The 21,804-nt window shown below is 39.6% G+C and overlaps 1 protein-coding gene across 3 annotated transcripts in view; it reads left to right on the top strand.

Annotated features, from left to right (window-relative positions):
- LOC105483755 (succinate-CoA ligase GDP-forming subunit beta) overlaps positions 1-11,626 on the top strand; it is a 277,662-nt gene extending 266,036 nt beyond the window's left edge. For all 3 annotated transcript variants that reach the window (XM_011744738.3, XM_011744729.3, XM_011744733.3), the window contains one exon: positions 10,489-11,626. In XM_011744738.3, the coding sequence (XP_011743040.1) occupies positions 10,489-10,604 (116 nt within the window). In that variant the 3' untranslated portion in view covers positions 10,605-11,626. The remainder of the gene's footprint in view (positions 1-10,488) is intronic.
- The last annotated feature ends 10,178 nt before the right edge of the window (positions 11,627-21,804 follow it).

Here is a 21,804-nt window from a genome sequence, read left to right as displayed (position 1 = left end):
TCCCAGCCATGTGTAACTGTGAGTCAATTAAACCCCTTTCCTTTATAAATTACCGATTGTTGGGTATGTCTTTATTAGCAGCGTGAGAACAGATTAATACAGTAAATGATGACTCAGTGGGGCTCCTTGAGTATAGTAATCTGAGTTTGTTGATGAAGTATACAAGACTTTTGGATAGTTATCATATTAAAGTGTCTGCTACTGCTTTTACTGTAGTGGTTCTCAGAGTATGGTCCACAGAACTGACTTTCTCACTCCTTTGTGTTTTTTCTTGGTGCCTCTGAGACCTTCTGGCCTCTCAGGAAGGCCATCTTGATCCCACGGTGTTCCCTAACAGTCCAGATCCCATAGGTAGCCAATCTAATTAGCTTATCTAATAGTCACCACTCCCATTGTCCACAGCTCATCCAACCAAGCCATGGGGTTAGGGTCTTTGAAGGGGCCCAACAGACCCTTTTCCACCTGGGTTCTGATCCCAGTGAGAAATAAAGTAGACTGAGGAAACAAAAATAGTACCTTCATCACCAAAGGAAAAAGTAGTTGGAGGATGCACCTTATTGTGTGACCAACAGTGAGCTCCTTACTCTGAGCCTCAGAATTAGGCAGCTTTGTAAACCCAGTCACAGGCACCACTGGACGTTAGTGTACCTTCCACCCCAGGATGGAACCCAAGGAGCAGAGGATGACCTGGACTCACTCTGAGTGGCATATCCCTAAAAGGAAGGCCAGAGGAAGGGGTGGGTCTATCCATGCCAACTTTCTCCATTCGAGTATTCAGTCAGCTCCCTACACCATCACCAATCCCAGATGGAGCCAGTGATAGGCAAAAAGAACAGGAGGGCTTACACTAATGACTGTCCCTCTGCATCGAAGGAAACATCCCCCAATGCACATCATCCGTCTTATCTGCCCCGGGAGTGGGCTGCCTTTGGTCGGGTGGCTGCCCCACTCTAGGCAGTGGTCATCCCTTCAGGAACAAGAGCCTGAAGTTGCTTCCCTGAGCAGCAGCTGTGGGTGTGGCCATTTTTATAAGGAGAGGTTTTAAAACTGGGCAGGTACCAGGACTGGCATATCCTGAGTGCTGCCTTATGGTATCAGGACACCACTGTGTGGTCTCGGGTATCTTCTGAGTGAGTAGTCAGTTCATTTCTTCCTGCCTCAATTTCCACTTGAAAGTCATATTTGATGAGCCATCAAAAAGAGTGAGCGAGCACATAGATATCAGGAGGAGACATACAGGTGATTCAGTCTGTAGCATCTTGTAGAGGCTTAGTGTGTCCCGCTAAGACTCTTCCAGAGAGCGCCACCTTGAGGCTGTCCTGAGGCAGAACTACCTACAGGGAAAGACTTCATGAGAAATGTTTTAGATGAGGGAAGACAGCTTTCATCTCATGCCACCTTCTCTTTATTGGCAGTGGCTGCCTGAGCAGTGCTGTGCCAAGAAAGATTCTGAGGCTATATCCCAGCTCAGTGGAAAAAGAGTTCTATGATCTTTCCAACCATACATGTGGGAAGGGGCGGAGGGAGTGGAAATTCGAGCCAATATTTGCCATTGTCGATTCAAAGAGACCATAGGTGGGCTTTTTCTCTCCTAGAAGTATAGCTTCCCACCACTATATCAAGAGTCGGAAGTAGGGACTGCAAGCTTGGAAACACCAGATGAAGATGATTCTTGTCTTCACCTGGCCCTTTAGCACAAGGCCAGAAATTTGGATTGTATAGAGCAAAGGTCTGCAAACTTTTTCTGTAAAGAGCAGGATTTTAGGCTTTGTGACTGTATATTCCCTATTGTGATTACTCAGCTCTGCCATTGTAGTGTAGAAACAGCAATAGACGATAGGTAGAGGAATGGACATGGCTGTGCCACAGTAAATCTTTTTTTACTGAAAACAGATAGTGGAACAGATTTGGCCCATGAGCTATAGCTTGCAGATCCCTGGTGTAGAGAAGAGGCCAGGAGCAAGACTTAAAATTCTGGAAAATCTTCATGTTGTCTGTGTCTAAATCTCCCTCTCCCCTAAGCTCTGAAATGTCTCATGAGAGTCAAGTAAGAATTTGGCAGGCAATATTAAGCTCTTAGAATCTGACTTCCTCCCAAGGAAAATATTAGCAATGAGGTCCACTCAGTCATTTCCCCACATAAGGACAGGATCACCCTCAGTGACGCAGTGATGAGGGTGATTCTGTCTCAGGCAGTAATGGTGTACCACAGTCAGCATTTTCGACAAAAGTCTCACACTGTTAAAACTACCTTTGAAAATTTCTTAAATCATCCATAAATTAGAGTATGCATGCCTTGAAAGCTAGGAGGAAGATTCAAGGGAAGCATGAAAGGTAAATTCACATGCAGATGTCTGGGTGTATAAAACACCCTTTCTTTAAAAGAATTGTCTTATCCTTAGCAGATGATGGCGGGTAAGCACAGAAGTGTAAGGTGTTCTTGCTTGCCAGAGGGTTCATTCCATTCTAGTTTAATATTAAGGCTCCTTTCACTTTGGTTAAGTATCTATGTTGCTTTTTTTAAGGGTTAACATAATTGAAAGCATAAGCAACTAGCATAAGCTCTCAGTGAATATGTTAAACTTGATCCTAAGCCTTGCTTGCATGATCATAGCACATACACACCATTCTTTGAAACTGTGTAGAGAAGAGCCTAGCCATTGGCTTCCTGCTACTGGAGCTGGGGGCTCCTTCTGTGATGGTCCGAATAACTATCGCATTCCCACCCCAAGTGTTGATTTCTTCTTACTGTGCAAGAAGAAATCATCGAGGAAATTAGGTGTGGGTACAACACAGCCACACAGAATATCTTATGTCATCTTTAATCTTCATAAAATGTTAGGGGTGCGAAGCATTTAGTTAAGATACTCATTCAAGGAGAAATATAAAGCTTCAAAGCTGCAATAACTTCCCCAGGTTGTTCAGCTACTTGGGAACAGAACCAGGTTTAAAATCTCAGCTTCTTCCTCTGCAAAATGGGAATAAAAATAGGGCAACTCTCTAAGGTTGTAAGGAGCCGATGAGTTTTTAAATAATTTGCAGTAGTCCTTGGCTCAGTAAATGTTAGCTATCCTTATTATCATCTAAACCCTTGTCGGTATCTCGACTGAGGCCACATGGATGGCTAATGATGTTGGCTGCCAAGCATGGTGCTAGGTATTTGGCACATATCATCTTAAACAAGTAAGAGCTGCTGACATAGCAGAAGTTTTCCCTCTGATTCTCAATGAATTATTCTGTTTCTGACATAAAATAACAAGGCAAAAGAGACATGAGAAGTTATCTAAATTTATAGGTCACCAAGAAAATGGACCTCCTCTATCTGATTGCCACTTGAAAGGAGACTAAGGAAGGAAGAGCAAGGGTACAGGAGCAGTGGACATTTGAGGAGGAATTTGCTGCTTTAGAGAATTTGGCTTATTTCCACTGAATTCCCCTCTCCCAGTGGGGGGAAAAGACTCAGTTATTTCCAGCAGAGGGGCTGAAATACTTCAGGCTTTTGAGGCCATACTGTCTGCACCACAGCGACTGACCCCTCCCATTGCAAAGCACAAGCAGCCACTGATGATCTCTAAGCAAATCAGTTTGGCTGTGTTCCACGACAAAGTTATTTATGGATGCTGGAATTTGAATTTCATGTAACTTTCATGTATCATAAAATGTTCCTGTGATTTTTTTCCTCCCAGCTATTTAAAAATGTAAACCCTATTCTTAACTTGCAGGTGATACAAAAAGTGGCAACTGGCTGGCTTTTGCCCAAAAGCTAGAACTTGCCAGCCCTGACTCGGAGCACTAGACCAAGAATCAGACCTGTCAGGGTTAACTGGTTGTTTGATCCAAGCAATTTGTCTGACATCTCGGGGCCTCATTTTCCTCTAGTGAAAATAAGAGACTTATCCAAAAGGATGCCTAGAATTCCTTCTAGCACTTAAAGGCCAGCTGCGTGTTTATGTGGCTTTGCACTCAGATGAACCTGGGTTCAAGTCCTGGCTCAGCCTCTGACTTGCTGGGGATGTCAGGCCAGTTCCTAAGCCTCCCAGTGTTTTAGTTGCCTCCCCTGTAAAATGGGGATTAAAATGGTGTCGACTGTAGGGTTGCTCTGAGGATTAAGTTTTAAGATACTTGTGAACCTCTTAATTCATGTATCCAACAAACATTTGTTGCACCTAATGTGTACTCCGTGAGTGCTAAGTGCTGTATTCTTTTCTAAAAAACTGAATTCCTATTAAAATAATAATTTTTAAATTACTGTTTCTACGTATTTCCAGACTGGAAAATGATTTCACAGCCTTATGATAAAAGGCAGGAGGCCTTTGCACCTTGCCAACAAAATCCTGTGCCATGTGCCCACTACCTTTATTTTCTCTTGTGTGTAATAAAAGCAAAGAAGAAATTTTGATAAATTAACCTTGCATCTTTGTTTACAGCTCTCTTACTCCACCCAGTGGCAGAAAGTCACTGGTAACATGCTGAGGAGGTCACGAGTTTTTAACATTTTAATAATTATTATTTATAATATCCCCTAGTAGTAGAGCAAGATTCCATTTTAAATTCATTCCCCTTTGATTTTCCATTTTTAAGGGCTGCAGTGAGTAGATAACCATTTAACTGAATGGCTCTCAACAAGCAGATATTAAGAAGTGCCTGAGGTTCCAGCAGCATGAGTTGATCAGTTATCTGTACAGGTGGTTATTAAAAGTGTTGTCCTGAAGGCTCATTAAAAAGCAATGCAGCATTTAATAAATATTAGAACATGGCAGTAGCACCATTTAAATGTGGGAAGGAGATCAATTTCCTTTGTAATTCTGTGCACAGGCATAAACACTCTCTTTAGAACACTTAATTCCATGTCAGAGTTTAAAGCAGCTATGATAATTTCTATTTAGAAGTAAAGGCAGAGAGAGGGTTGGGGAATAGATGTCAGACACTTGGTGAATTAAGAAACTAACCTTAAATACTCAAATAATATCATTTTACAAAAAAAGGAACGCACAAACTTGTGATCATTTCCAAGCCTTCCTCTAATTCTTTTCTTCCTTTTCTTTTTCAATGACCTGGTTCCACTGTCTGCTGTTTTATTTTTATTTTATTGTGTTTCATTTATATTTATTTATTTATTTATTTATTTATTTATTTATTTATTTATTTTGAAAATAGAGACAGGGTCTCACTCTGTTGCCCAGGCTGGAGTGCAGTGGTGCAGTCACAGCTCACTGCAGCCTCGACCTCCTGGGCTCAAACGATCCTCTGACCTCAGCCTCCTGAGTAACTGGGACTACAGGCCACCATGCCCAGCTGGTTTCCTTTTAACCGCTCTTCTCTGAGTGTCCCCATCTCCCCTTCCAGTTGTTCCCTCAACAGGAAGGAGGAAGCAGCTGGTTATTAACTACCGGGGCAGGGTCAGTGGGCAGTAGAGCCATGCCTTCAAGAAGAAACCAGGTTGAATGCTGCAAAGACGTGTGCCAGCATCAGGGTACAGGCTGGTGTGTAAGGCACGTGGCAAACTCACTTTTTTCCTTTACTTTCTCTTACTCTCTACCTGTCTCTTTATTTTCATATGTCTGTTCCTTTTTGGACTATTCCCCATGCCTCTGTCTCTTGTCTCTTTCTTCATTTGTCTCTCTCTCTCTCTCTCTCTCTCTCTCTCTCTTTCTCCTCTCTGTCTCTCTCTACTCCCTTCCCCTTCTGTAACAAGTTTCTGCCTGGTCACAATGGCTCTGCATATGACCCATTTCTCATCACAGATGAGCTTTGTATTTGAACATGAGAATCCCTTCAAAAACTGCTTAGTTCTGAGCATGCCTAGTATATGCTTAATAATTAAGGCTGTAATTAAAGCGTAACTGCAAGTGTAATTAAAATTCATTTTTGTGGATCCTAGAATTATGAAGCAATTAGGCATTTTCACGCAGCACTGCAGGAGCAGCTGGGAGGAGAGAAGGGCTCTGGTTTTCTGGGGAGCTGCTCCCTCCCCTTTCTTCCCCTGGCCCTGTCCACCAGTGTTAGCCTCGAGCAAGGCCTCACTTGTCTGGGGCACCTGGAGCTGCTACAGGTTGGGAGGAGTGGTAACAGCTTGGAGTCCTCACTTAGGGCAGTGAGCACAGCCAGCTCTTCCTGGGCCCTTCCTAGCGAAAGGAGCCACTCCCAAAACCCCTGGGGAATCCTGAGAGGACCCCCCAAAAAATCCCTCCTGATTGCACCTTGAGCAGTTTGGGGTATCTATTTCAACCCTTTAGGAAAGAGTTGTTAGGACAGCAAGGATATCTGTCAAAAAGTACCCACCCACTCCTTGTCAAGCACACTGTGTGTGGGAACCCATCTGGAGTTACCCCATCGGTCAGCACGTACTGCTAGCTAACAGATATTGGGAGGTATCTGGTGAGCAACGCTGACAAAGGAAAGTGGATGTTTGGAGGGGACGAGGGAAACATCAGTGAGCCATCCCAATAAGTCTTCATCCATGGTAAGATTTTAGAAATACCAGGTACTCTGGAAGTTCATTGTACCAGCCCCTGCTTTAGTTGGGGCATGGGGAGGTGGTGATAAGAAAGACATCCCCAAAGAAATGCCATTTAACAGATGCCTCGTGAATGAATGGTGTCAGCTCAGCAGAGAGAGGTATCAGCCCAACAGAGCTCAGGGTGGAGAGCCCAGCAAGGGCAGTGGCCCAGCACATCTGGGTGCTCATGAATTTCCAAATCATTTCTTTTCCCTTGTGAATACTGGTGCTAAGTTCGGTGCTAAAGAGGATATTAATTAAGGAACTGAATTATTTAGATTACTTGGTTGCAAGGAAGCAGAACTCATTAAAGTTATCTCAAAAAGTTAAAAGATCAAGAGCTCATTTCATCCATAAACATGCAAAGGAACTCAGGTAAAACTGAATAAGAAGTTCCCTGAATAGGCGGGAACCGTGATAAAAACTAGTCTCCAGAAAGAGCAGGATCTGAGATGGAGGAAGACATCAGGAGCACCACTCCTGCACCTATCTGGAGGTCTTGGAGCTGTGTTGAGATTGGAAGGTGCTCAAAAAAAGAAAGGAAGAGGGAGAAGAGCCTAGTCCATGTCTCTGCAGGAGGAGATAGAAATTTACACATGGGGCATGGTGGCTCATGCCTCTAATCCCAGACTTTGGGAGGCTGAGGTGGGTAGATCACTTGAGGTCAGGAGTTTAAGATCAGCCTGGCCAACATGGTGAGACCCTATCTCTACTAAAAATACAAAAATTGGCTGGGAGAGGTGGCCACTGCCTCTAATTTCAGCTACTCAGGAGGCTGAGGCAGGAGAATTGCTTGAACCAGGGAGTTGAAGGTTGCAGTGAGCCGAGATCACGCCACTGCACTCCAGCCTGGGTGACAGAGCAAGACTCTGTCTAAAACAAAATTTACACATGTAACTGTCATTTACCTTCTGGTCCAAAGACTGATTTGCTCCTGTGTCCATCAGGGCTTTTGCTTCACACTCTGTCATTACTCCATGAAAGCCGTGCTTATTGATTAATGTCTAAATTCCTTAGCCTGGTATCTAACACCTGCCACAGTCAAATGAATCAAAGTGCACACAGGTTGTATTAATGAAATAATAAATTTTTACATCTGCATTACTTATCTATCAGTGCTTAACAAATTACCCCAAAATTTAGCAGCTTAACAAAAAGAACAGTGATTATCTCACAGTTTCTGTGGTCAGGAATCTGGGTGTGGCTTAGGTGGATCCTCTCACTCAGGGTCTCTCACAATGCTGCAATCACAGTGTCAGCCGGGCTGTAGACATCTCAAGGCTTGACTAAGGAAGAATTTGCTTCCAAGATCACTCATATGGTTGTTGGCCGGATGCACTTCCTCCTTGGCTGTTAGACCCAGAGCCTCAGTTTCTCATCAGCCATTGGCCAGAGGTTGCCCTCAGTTCCTTGCCAGGTGAGTCTCTCCAGAGGGCAGCTCAGAGCAGGGTAGTTTGCTTCATCAGAGTGAACAAAGAGTGAAAGGGAGCAAGACTGAAGCTATAGGCTTTTGTAACCTAGTCTCAGAAGTGACATTCCATCACTTTTGCCATGTTCTTATCCATTAGAAGCAAGGCTCTGCGTCCAGATCATACTCAAGGGGGACAGATTCTATAAAGATGTGACTACCAGGAGGCAGGAGTGATTGATCTTTGAAAGCCATTTCAGAAGCTGCCTTCCACAGCATTTACAAAGTCATATGTTAGTCAAAATAATGCTAGCTCCTTCTGTAACAACAGAAGAATGCAGAAATTTCAGAGTCTTAACATTATAGAAAGGTCTTTCTCATTCCCATAAGGTCTAAGAGGGTGAGTGGGTAGGATGCTTGGCTCCACAGAGTTATTAAAGTATCCAGGCTGGAAGAGTCATTGCCATCTTCAAAAAGTGACTTGGCTGGGCGCAAGGCTCATGCCTTTCATCCCAGCACTTTGGGAGGCCAAGGCAGATGGATTGCTTGAGCTTAGGAGTTCAGGACCAGCCTGGGCAATGTGGAAAAACCCCATCTCTACAAAAAATAGCTGGGCGTGGTGGTGCGTGCCTTTAGTTTCAGCTACTTAGGAGGCTGAGGTGGGAGGATCACTTGGACCCCGGAGGTTGAGGCTGCAGTGAGCTGAGATCACACCACTGCACTCCATCTTGGGTGACAGAGCGAGAGCCTGTCTCAAAAACAAAAAACAAGACAAAACACAACCAAAACCAAAAAGGTGACTTCCAGGGCTGCCCCAACTAGGAACACTCCAGAAAGCACACGAGGAAAACAGAGTAGGAAGAGTCCCTTTGGAGATTGTCATGGCCATGTGACATTCCTTTGGCCAGAACTCAGTCACATGTCCCCTTCGAGATGCAAGGGGGCCTGGGAAATGTAGTTTCTGGCTGGGCAGCTGCTTTCCAGCAATAGCACTCCACTGCAGAAGAGGTGCAGGAGTCTGTGGTGGAGAACCAGCCAGGCCTGCCACAGATACCGCACCATTTACAAAAATGCTTTTACACTCATTATTTCATTTGCTTCTCATCACAATCTGTACCATCAGCTCTACTGTCCTCATTTTACAAGCAGAGAAGCAGACTAGCATATCTTTAGAACATGCAGGGTTTATAATTACAGAGAACAGTTCAAGTCCCATCTCTGCCACTATGGAAAAGTGACTATGGAAAAGTTATTTAACTTCTCTGTGCCTCAGTTGCCTTATCTGTAAAACAGGAACAATAGGACTACTCATAGTTTTTGTAAAGATTTCATATGCTGTGTGTAAATTACTTAGCACTGTGCCTGGCATAGATAAACACTTAAATGATATTAGTTCTGGGGAAGATTATGAGGATGATAGTGCTCTGTATGGAGACAAAAGTTAAGGCTCAAATAAGTTAAATGATTTACCCAAAACTACATAACAAGTACATGGCAGAGCCACGATGGGGATTTTAGGTAGCCACTTCCCACATTTTATGCTGTCACTTTCCAGAGAGGCCTTTCACCAGCTTCCTCTGTAAATACAGGAGTAGGTGAGCCTTAAGCTGAAGACGCAGTGCCAAGCGTTCGTCTTCACTGCTGCTTGGGTAGACCCAGGGTCCCAGGAGAATCAGTGCTGCATCATCTTTTCAATCCACCAGTTCCTATTTAACCCAGCATTTGTCTCTTTATACGAAACGTGCTGACCCAGTGCCTCTTTTTATTTACACTCTTTGTGGTAAGGCAAGTTCTCCAAGGCCTATATTTCAAGGTCTTTGTTTATTAATAGGCTCTGTCTTGCCAACTAGATAAAAGGACAGGAAATGATATAGCGTGAGATATTTCATTAGACACTTAAATTCTATTACATTTCTCCTACATTTCTCCTAAAGGAGTTGTTCACTCTAATAGGGCAGAAAAGCAGTTCTCATGTCAAATAGTCCCCAGGCACACCTTTGAATGAGATGACTTGGCCAGAAGATACTCCAGGTCCACCAGGAACAGTCAAGAGATTGCCATCAGAGGCTGCATTGCCCATTTTGAAGGGCTCAGCCCATTTCATTTTACAGAGTGAGGAGAAGGCAGAAATGGACATGCTGGATGCTGCCAGAGTCTTCACAGCAATGGATTTGTGGGCACAGCTAGGCAGATTCTCAGAACTTCCTTTCTCAAATCAGGTCATAGCCCAAACCCATGATGACGTCCGAGAGGGCTTTAAGACAGGTGACTTCTGGTATGGACCAAAACCACATTAGATCCACATGGCTGCGATTATCAGCAGACATCTCAGCTTCCATCAGTAAAACATGTTCATTTCCCTCTTGCGAGCCCTTGCTTTCATCTTCATTTCTAGCTGGACCACAGCTTGAGATAAATTTCATCACATGATCTTTTCTGTCAGCGACCTTGATCAGAACCTATATTTAATTCATTTCCTAGTGAAAAGCTGTAGACAGGTGAGTCTTGTGTATCCTCGTGCAAACTTCATAAGGCGCCACCTCTAGTTTCATTCAGTGATTGTTCCCTGTTCTCCTTCTAGGAACCAACGTCCAAGAGGCCCAGAAGATACTCAGCAACAGCGGACTCCCCATTACTTCAGCCGTTGACCTGGAGGATGCAGCCAAGAAGGCTGTGGCCAGTGTGGCCAAGAAGTGATGTCTTTGTCCTGATCCAATGGAGAAAGAAAGCCTTTTTTCCATAAAAAGGGATGATTCATCACTGTGAAAGAAATGGTTATCTCATTGGGGAAGAAAAGGTGGGGGAGAAGGCAAGAATCACTGAAAAATCTTAAATCTCTGTTTTCTGGAATAAGAGGTCTAGACAGCCTAAATCTGATTTTAGTCTTTATAAAAATAATGTCTTGAGTTCTCATACTTTTCTGTCACTGCAAGGCTGCTCAGTAGGCAGTGTTTTGCAGACTTTGGGGAGCGGTCTGTGTGGCCAAATATCGTGTGTATAGGCAGACTTTGAAATCAGGTCCTGCTTCATTTACAAGAATTTTGGTGGGCATCTAATCCTACATAATGCAAAAGAAAAACAGACCATTTAAAAACTCAGACACGATTATATTTAATATATTAATTACTAAAAAGGCACAAGATTACACTGAACACATTAGCTACTAAAAAGGCACTGCTAAGACATTCAAGCAAATAGCTATTATACACTGCAGCAGATTTTACAGGTTTCTAATTCCAACATATGTTTGAAAAATCTGTGAGTGTTCCAAAATATATTTAATAATGGAAGGTCTGCATTAATATACCATCCATGTGTTTTTACCATTTGCCTTAATATTGAATATACTGTTTACCTCACTCTATAAAGAAAACCAGAAGCCTTATTTGTGATTTTGGAGTGGAAGCTTCCATTTTTCTGTCAAAAATGAATCCTGATTCTTATGGAAATCTCTGTTATTAAGTCATTTCAAGATGAGACAACACTGAAGATCAAATTGTGTTGGGTATCAGTATCTTCTCTCCTCGTTTATCTCTTACTCCTCATCCTCCCAGAATCTATCCGTTTATGATAGAAAGATGGGAACCTTATTTGAATGTGGGGTTTTTCCATGATGTCCAATTTTGTTGTGGGAAAGGATTTGCATAAAGTTTTTGTTTAAATTTTGGTAGATTTTTATCTATACAAATTTAAATAAAATTATGTTTTGTAAGCTGAAACATTTGTGTGTATTTCTCATTTTAGTCAATTTTATTCCTCAAATAATTTTTTTTCTACAAAGACACTAGCCTTAGTGTCTTAGGTGTGTCTCTAAAATTTGATAATTTGGGTCATTCCAGGATTATTCCAGCTCCACTCAACTTTATCAGATACTCATTTCTGTGTTAGGAGATTGTTGAATGCGTAAAAGTTATACACAAGCCAGAATCCCAGGAATGTGTCTCAGATGTCTGACAGTTTAAACTGTGATGTCAGTCTGCGTAACGCAAAGGGAGATACCAGTATAAACTCCTTCCATTTAGCAAGGCTCAATTGCCACCATTAATTTTCCTTTCAATGTATAAATATGTAGCAGACCAAACATTTTTGGTTTTTTACCAGCTTACATTGTTCTTATAAATTTCATGTGTGTACCAAAGTATAAAAGTCATTATTGTTTAGAGCCATGTTTGCCATGGAGAAATAAACTATTTGATAGATCAGTCTTACATCCTTTCTTGATGCCTATGCAATGAATGAAAAATATTAACATCTTCTTAGGTGTGTTTTGGTTTTTGATAGCTTAATCACTAGTTGGTGTAGTAAAAAAAAAAACAAAACAAACAAAAAAAAACCTGTATTACGTCAACAGACATTTTTAAATGTTTTGATCTCTGAAGAGGACTGTGAATCACTATGTTGAATCACAATCATTGATGTTTCCAGTCAACCCAATTTGGAGGAGAGGATAAAGCAATTAAATCATTTATGTGATTATTTCATAAAAGGGTTAATAACAAACAAATAGCCTTTTATTTTCAAATAAGCTCAAAGCCATCAGAGCTTGTTCTTTTTGCATCCTTAGCGTAGCTTGTCTCGATTAGTTTTATTCTCAGGCAGGCCATTTTTACAGGTGAATAGTGGCTGCTGGCCATTACATGTGAGGTTCTCAAACTTAGCATCCTCAGAAAAGAAAGAGAGAGGGAGGAGAGGGAAAGAGAAAATAAATGAGCAAATAAGTGAAAGAAAGAGTAATATTGGGAGGAAGGAGAGAGGAAGGAAAGAAGCTTCTCTCGGTAACTCTAAGACACCTCCCAAAATTGAGTCTTTATGACTCCAGTGATCAATTTCAGGTCAGTAACCTATTCCTGAACCAAGCCCTGGTTCATTTACAAGAATTTTTGTGGTCTTCTATATAATAAATATATTACAGGCCATAAAAATTCAGACAGGTTTACATTTAATGTATTAACTACCTGATATGGTTTGGCTGTGTCCCCACCCAAAATCTCATCTTGAATTGTAATCAATGCTTTTGATTGTTTTGGCTTTGAGCTTATTTGAAAATAAAAGGCTATGTACTTGTTATTAACACTTTTATGAAATAATCACATAAATGATTTACTTGCTTTATCCCCTCCTCCAAGAACGAGATTACAATTCTTCTACATTTTATTTTCATATCTCTTCCTCTCAGTTTTCTCTCTGAGAAAAAAAAAAATGTCATGAAGAATTATATTGTTTTTTAAGTGCAAAACCTTGATAAAAATGAGAAGGAAGATTATTTTTTTCACATTACTAAAGTAAATATTTGGATGTCTGATTGTGATCATTTATAGGATAAACTATGTTCAAAAATAAAATAAGTGAGAAAATATATATCATAGTGGGGAAAAAACAATGTGGGGAAGTGAAAAGGATATGTTCTTTCATATCTTTCTAGATCTGGAGTTGGCAGCTAAGACCCAAGGGCCTATTTTAGTAAATTAAGTTTTATTGTCACAGACACACCCATTTGTGTGCATGTTGTCTGTGGCTACTTTCATGTTACACAGCAGAGTTGAGTAGTTGTGATAGAAACCTTATGACCCTAAAATGTTTCCTCTTTGACCCTTTACATAAAAGGTTTGCCAACCCCAGCTCTAGATAAATAAATAAAATACAACATTGCCCCCAAAATGACAGCAACGGAATATTGTTTTCAAACCTGGAAAAGGTAGATTTAGGCATTAAAGTGAAACAGAAATGGAAAAGTAGGGAATATGATCTTTGATCTTTCCATTTTAAACCCTGTGAGAGCTACAGAAAGTCTACAAAAAGCCACTTGCCAATGAAAACCAATTCAGGTTTGTTAGTTTGTGTCTTTCCATCACCACAAGAACTGTCTGCAGTAACTCCTGCACTTTTGAACATATGCTGTTCTTAACTGTTTACAGGTGCATTGGAATAAAATCATGGCTATGAATATTAAACTACCAAAGGGCTGCACCCATCAACTAACTCATCCTCAAAGTGATCCTTGCTAGTGATTATGTCATATATTGTTTAGTCTTGGGGTCCTGGGAATATAAAGAGAAAGCAAGGAAAAAAAAGTAACTTCAGTGTACCTGATCCCCACCACATTACTGCAAAGGCAGTATCCATTTTACCAGTGAGGAAATTGTGACAAAGTGAGATAAAGTTTCTCCTCTGAAGTTTCATAGTTAATGGCAAAGATTTTGGCTTCTGGACTTTGGGTTCTTGTTTAATTCTATCATTTCTTCTGTTGTCCAATAGAACTTTCTGTATGATGGCAGTGGTAAATATCAGTGCTGTCCATATAGTTATCCATCACATGTGACTATTGAGCATCCTGGGAACTAAATTTTAAAGTCTAATGCTAATTAACTGATAATCACATGTTGCTAGTGGCTGCCATATTAGACAGTATAGCTCTCTGGTCTAAATCTCCTGGGTATTAGGATGCATTACTTTCACTTCAGAGAGGCTCACATTGATTAATTGCTTTCTGTGTGCCAGGAACTTTACCTATGCTATCCTAATTAATCCTCTTTAGCAACTCTATGAATCTATCATTGTTGTTTTACTGGTGAGAACATCGTAACTCAGAGAATTTAGGCAACATGACCAAGAGCACAAAACTAGCATGCGGCTAGTCAGGATTGAAACTGGGTTTTCTGAGTCAAAAGCTGCTGGTCTTTGTTTTGTACCTGTGGGGACCCAAATTCACAAAGGTTGTGCCACTTAATGATCGTTTGAAAGAATGTTGGAGGCAAAGACATTTACCAAGCTGGGTTCTTGAATGTATTGCTTGCCCTGTGTATCTCATACTTTGGGAAGCAAGGTTTAGAAGCAGAAAGATCACCATAAGCAACTGGCAGGTCATATGAACTACAGTGTGAATTGCACCTCCTGGACTTGCATAAGGCAAGGGCCATTCTCTAGGGATCTAATTCCAAGTGCCTTCTCTTTAACAGTGCCTTCCCAACATCTATAACCATGACCATCCAAAAGACAAAAGGCAGAGGGGCAGAAGAGATAAAGCCTGGAGGCAGTTTTATCATATTAGGAGAAAATTTAGTTTGCAGCCTTTACCCTTCTTCTGGAGAAGTTTAGGTCCAGCAGTCTTATCTCATATTTTCATATTCTAAGTAGGCCAGGAGCAATTCCTAGGCACCTTATGCCAAATTTCACAAATCCAGAATTAATTAAATTGTATATGCCAGCTATGGGATATATATAATTGTCAGGTTTTTGTTGTTGTTGTTGTTGTTGTTGTTCTTGTTCCTTCCTTGTGTTTGTAGAGGCAGCAAAATAGAGGCATGTTTATTGGGAGCTCTCCTAATTCCTTTCCTAGCTACGGAAGAAAAAAATGAAAGTAAGCCATGATGTAGTAGTCATTAACACATCTGTTTTCAAACATCAGACAATGGGAGAGACTAGAAGATTTGAAGATTCTATTTGGAGTTTTCTTTTTCAATTACCTTTTAATGTTGAACATTAATGTGCTTTAAATCTTCATAACTAGTTGCCCTGAGCAAAACAAATAATTTTTGAAGGACCTTGTATTAAAAAGCACAAACGACATCACAATGATAAATCGTTTTAAATAAATAAATAGCCTTGTATTAGGAATCACATACAGTAGTCCTCCCTTATCCATGGTTTCACATTTCAGTTTTAGTCACCTGTGGTCAACTACAGTCAGAAAATAGATTAGTATGGTACAATAAAATGTTTTGAGAGAGACCATATTCATATAACTTTTATTACAGCACATTGTTATAATTGTTCAATTTTATTCTTGTTTGTCTCTTACTGTGCCTCATTTATAAATTAAACCTTTTCATAAGTATATATGTCTAGGAAAAGACATGCTATGTGTAGGGCTTGGTACTATATGTGGTTTTAGGCATTCGTTTGGGAGTCTTGGATGCCCTGCAGGTAAGGGGGGATTCCTGTACATTAATAAAAGTATTGGTTGGGTTTTATTTATCACTCTTCATGTATATGATCTCATGAATACAAACAGGTGACCTTGCCAATTGGTACTAACTTTTTGTGTGTTTATGAAAAGAACAGTAGTAGCCTTGCTCCCTGGATTCCAATAAAAAATCTATTAATTTTTCAAAAGAATTTTGGACCTCTAGTTAAAAGGTCATTGTTTCCCAACTAGATGACTCTATCTTGAAACATTTACATTGTTGTTCTTTATTAAACATATTTTTTAATGATCCTATGTTTTAAATAATTTCTTCCAAGATTGCTTCGTTTCAAGAGAACTTTTAAACATTCAGTTAAATGAGAACCCTTTAAATTTCTGTTAATTGTTTCAAATGTTACATAATTTGTGTGGACACATTGACAGTTGTAAACTTTCAGAATATTACATGTGAATTTCAAACAAATTGTAAAATATTTGCATACATTGAAATTCATTAAACTATGTTTTCTCATACTTTTATGTTTTTAAAAAATCTACTTGTATTAAAAATAAAAGTATTAATAATCAAGGTTGACAAAAATATAAGAAAACAGATACTCTTCATTAATTTAGTGTTTACTATATAATCAGTATAATGTTTCCAGAGGTCAGTTTTTTAGTGCAGATTAACAGCCTTGAAAATGCTCATAGTGCTACTTCTGTGGGGTATGGAAATGACTTCTGGGGGGAACAGTTGAAACAGGAAAACAATGCCTGGGCTGATCTGTGTGACAGAAACAATTGTTGAAATCTCTGTACTGAAAGCCAGAGAGCGCCTTTTCTTCCCACCATCCAGGGCTAATAAATGGCAATAGCATACACCTCCAACTAGGTAGATGCTTAGCAAAATCACAGAGGAGACAGCATGGTGCAGGTCTTCCGAACAAGACTGTACACAGGCCCAGCTGAACAGCTCCCATCCACCCTCTCCTACCCTACCCACTACACACAACACATTTCCACCAATGGCACACAGCCTCAGGAAAGGATTGCATATGCGCTTCCCAGCTCTCAGAGAGGTAGACAACTGATCTCAGATAAGCAGATCAGGGAGAATTAGGACACAATATATCAGAACAAAGAGAAGGCAGACAGAGCTGCTGTGTTCATCATGACCAAGAAAACAAGAAACAGAAACAGCATGGCATCTGTGCTATTCAGTAAAGGAAAGAGGGATCAGCCAACGGCAGAAAAATGAAGGCACCACCTTTAATAGACCAATAATCCCTTTTGGCAAAACATATAACTAAAGAAAAACATTTTTTAAATCCCTAAACAACTTATTAGTGTAATACTTAATAAAACTATTAATTCAGTTAATAAACAAAAAGTGATAAAATACACAAAAACAGAAAAAGAAGAAAAGGGAGGTAAGAAAACCAATGGAGAAGGAGGAAAACAATATTCAAGAACTAACCAATAAATCACAAAAAGTAATGAATCCTAAATATATTGCAATGCACAGGAGAGCCCCCACCCCCAGTGAAGAGTTTTCTACCCAAAATGTCATTAATATCAAGGTTGAGAAATCCTAGTTTAACTACATTTACTAATTTACCATAATAAATGTGGGTTATGGATTCATTAAAAGAAAATGCCCGCCAGGCATGGTGGCTCACACCTGTAATCCCAGCACTTGAGGAGGCTGAAGGGGGCAGATCACCTGAGGTTAGGAATTTGAGACCAGCTGGGTCAACATGGTGACACCCCTCCTCTACTAAAAATACAAAAATTGGCTGGATGTGGTGGCAGGCACCTGTAATCCCAGCTACTTGGGAGGCTGAGGCAGGAGAATCACTTGAACCCAGGAGGTGGAGATTGCGCCATTGCACTCCAACCTGGGTAACAAAAGTGAAACTCCATCTCAAAATAATAATAATAATAATAAATAAAATGCAGATGCCAGAAAAAATGGAAACGTATAAAATGATGGATTGTATGATTCACCATGAATGCAGAGGGGGAAATAAAGAAATTAAAGGAACTAGGAGACAATAATACATAGGACAAGGACAATCCAATACAAGGATAATTGGTGTGCTTAAAGTAGAAAAGACCAGCAACTAAAAATGAAAGTTATTCTAAAGATATAATAGAATAAAAGTTTATTGAAATGAATGTGAAATTTTGCCAAAAGACTGAAAAGAAACACTGTATTTTAGGAAATATCAATAAGTTGATACTTTAAAGACAGGTTTTCAACTTTAAGAATAAAGAAAGAATCCTTTGGGTGCCTTGACTAAACATGCAGATGAGCAAATGCAGAGAAGAAGAAATTTTACTAAACTCATATTTCTCAGCCATTTTTAATAACAAAAGACAGTGCAACAAATCTGCGAAAATTTTAGGGGAAGAAAGTGTTTCCCAAGAATATCATACCCAACCAAAGGCACAGTTTTATCAAACATTGGGAATAACTTCAATATCTAAAAGTAGTAAATGGAATAAATAATATTGTATATAAACAGTGGAATATTATGTAGCCATTTAAAAAATGAAGAAATAAATGTATACTTTTTTGTGAAAGAAAGTTCATAATACACGCTGCAAAAGGGAAGTAATAATGCTAATTTTAAATATGTGTTTATATATATTCCATATATAGAATATCTTATAGCTAGATGCATGGATGCATCTCTATATAGATAGAGAAAATTGACCATAGAATATAAACTAAAATATAAGTGTGGAAGAAAAATGGGTGCCTTTGTTTTTTTTTCATAAATTAGTGGCTCTCAACTAAGGACAATGTTGCTCTCCCTGGGAAAACTTCACAATGTCTAGATACACTTCTCTTTATTAAAACTGGGAACACTCTTCACTTCTAGTAGGTAGAGACCAAGGATGCTACTGAACATTCATTAACACAGGGACTGCCCTCCATAGCAAAGAATTATTCAACCCAAAGTGTCAATAGTGCCAAGGTTGAGAAACTCTGATTTAATTATATGTATTAATTTGCTATAGTAAATATGGGTCATTGGTATAATAAAGATAAAAATTACCAAAAGAAAAAGCACTGCATAAAGTTGAGAGAAGAGTACACTTAATAGATAAATGTATTAAACTTCAAAAGATGCAAATTCATTTACACATTTCTCTGAGATTTTGAATTTACAAATGTTCTATTGTGAAAACTTATGTAAGTTATACTGTTCTTTTAATAATATTCTTTTTGGGGAGATAAATATTAAACAACAAAAAAATATGGTAAATACAAACCCAAGTAAGTTTGTTTTAAAGCTTTTCAAATAACATTTAAAAATCTCACTCACTTTGCATTTTAGTATCTCAGAATGAACGCTCATTTTAGTTCTAGATCTTTAATTGGAATAATATAATTTGTTGCTGGTTTTCAAAGAGCATGTATTTCTTGGCTATGCCACCCAGTTTTGTTCAACATATAGAACTTAACTTTTTCTATAATATGAGTTGTAATTATTGATGACGTTTTTCATGTTGTTGTAAGTCTCCTTAACTTTGAAGTGCAGTGTCTAAAATTCTAGTATTTGAAAGTACGCCACATTTTGTTCCAGTAATGAATATCAAACAGTATGTTGATCTATACTGAGGTGTTTCATGGGGGTGAAGCTTGCTATTTAGAAAGAGGCATTGTGTAAGGACCATCAGCACCTCAGAAACATGGCTGGTTAAAGGCAACATGTCAGAACTTTGCCTCCTGAGTATACAAAAAAGCATGTCCCAGGCAGCTAACAGTTCTTCCCTAATTGTAACAGATTGCTGGAGGGGGCTACATTCTGCTCAACGTTGTCATCCTATGAGCTCTCAGGTTGCAAATATGGCTGGTGAGCTTCAGGTTCTTCTGAGTCATTTCATCCTTGGAAGCCAAACCTCTTCAGGACCACTGTCGCAGAATACACCATTTTAAAATAGAGCTTGGAAAATGTAGCTGATTAAGTTGAATTCAAATGTTTCTCTAACATCTGCTCTTCCCTGGCACCATGGCAGCTGCAGGGATAACACGGATTAAAGAGACAATATCCTCCTCTACTCAAGGAATGTAATCCAGACATGCTTAGAACTACTCACTTGAACTGGACAGGACTTGGAGAAGTGATGCAACTTTCCACTTTTCTTTTTTTTTTTTTTTTTTTTTTGAGACGGAGTCTCGCTCTGTCGCCCAGGCTGGAGTGCGGTGGCGCGATCTCTGCTCACTGCAAGCTCCGCCTCCCGGGTTTACGCCACTCTCCTGCCTCAGTCTCCGGAGTAGCTGGGACTACAGGCGCCCACCACCTCGCCCAGCTAATTTTTTGTATTTTTAGTAGAGAGGGGGTTTCACCGTGTTAGCCAGGATGGTCTTGATCTCCTGACCTCGTGATCCGCCCTCCTCAGCCTCCCAAAGTGCTGGGATTACAATCGTAAGCCACCACGCCCGGCCAAGTTTCTAGTTTTCTAGTGTTTCCACACTAGAAAAACTTAAGATTTTTTCCCATAGATGATGATCATACCACGTGTTCATGTATATGTTAGTGGGAGGGATTTTATGTCTTTAGGGGTAGGTTTTAGACATTGAAAAGATCTTTCAGAGGTTTAATTGTGAATAATTGATTAAGTTACAAATTTTAAAGCCAACTTTCTGAATTTGTAGATCTTCTCATTCTATTTATAAATGTATCCAATTTTGAAAAGTCACCTTTAAGGGGATTGATTCATGTTTTCAAGCAGTGAAACTCCTTTAAACACACAAACTGCCTGTACAAATTTAATCTATTTCATTTCATTTTTGTTTTCAATTTTATGCTAGGCCATTCCAAGCATTTAAGAAATTCTCACAAATTTAACTAAAGTTTTAAAATAGTCAAGAAATTCTTAAGTTCTCTTAAATATGCTGATATTGCCTGCATACTCAGTAAGATTTCAACTTAAAATTGCCAATTTCTAATCATGTGCTTAGTCACACATGTTAGATTGTATGGAAACAGGACACTGACCTGTTAATCTAAATATTTCTTACATGTGGAAAATGCATAAAATATCAAATGCACAAAAATATTGAACAATGGAGTGTCTTAAACATTTCTATACTTAATTTGAATCTTCCTGGGCTAACTGAAGTCATAATAGTCGATCTGGCTAGACACTGTCTAACACTGATACTGTAGCATCACTGATGGTCTCTGAGTCCTTTTCATAGGTAAAAACAACAACTTTATAACCTGAACAAAGTGATTATCTGGTGGCTTTCATAGCCTACATAATCATACTCAGACTTATTCTTGAAAATCTTGAGTTTCGTTCAGCTTCTTGATTCTAAAGGTGTATGTCTTTAGCCAAATTTGGTAAATTTTCAGCTATTATATCTTCAAGTATGTTTCCAGCCCCACTTTCTTCCTCCTCTCAATCCAGGAGTTCGGTGACATAAATATTAGCTCTTCTGTTATAATCCCACAGGTCCCTGCGGTTGTTTTCACTTTTTCTGTCTGTTTTCTGTGCATTGTTCAAATTGGGTAATTTCTATCATTCTGTCTTTCAGTTCACAGATTCTTTTCTCTATGCTCTCCATTTTGCTGTTCAGCTCGTCCATTTTTTGTTTTTTTGTTTTGGTTGCTGTATTTTTCAGTTCTAAACTTTCCATTTGGTTCTTTATATCCTGTTTCTTTGCTGAAACTTTCTCTTTGTTCCTATTTCAAGTGTGTTCATAACTGTTCAGTGCCAGCATTTTTAAGATGGTTGCTTTAAACTGTCTAGATGATTCTGCCATTCCTATCATCTCCGTGTTGGCATCTATGGACCACCTTTTTTTTCATTCAGTTTGAATCTTCCCAGTATGAAGCATGCCATTTGATTGAAACTTGGACATTGTGGATGTTACGTTCTGAGACTTTGGATCGTGTTTAAATCTGTTCGAGCCAGCTTCCTCTAACACTACTCCCGCAGAGGAGGAAGGAGATACCTCACTGCTGCCATGTTGGG

Source organism: Macaca nemestrina, chromosome 2, assembly GCF_043159975.1.
Source record: "Macaca nemestrina isolate mMacNem1 chromosome 2, mMacNem.hap1, whole genome shotgun sequence".
In the NCBI taxonomy this organism is placed as follows: Eukaryota; Metazoa; Chordata; class Mammalia; order Primates; family Cercopithecidae; genus Macaca; species Macaca nemestrina.
The sequence above is the reverse complement of the archived record's forward strand: the minus strand, read 5'-3'. Positions and strand labels throughout refer to the sequence as shown.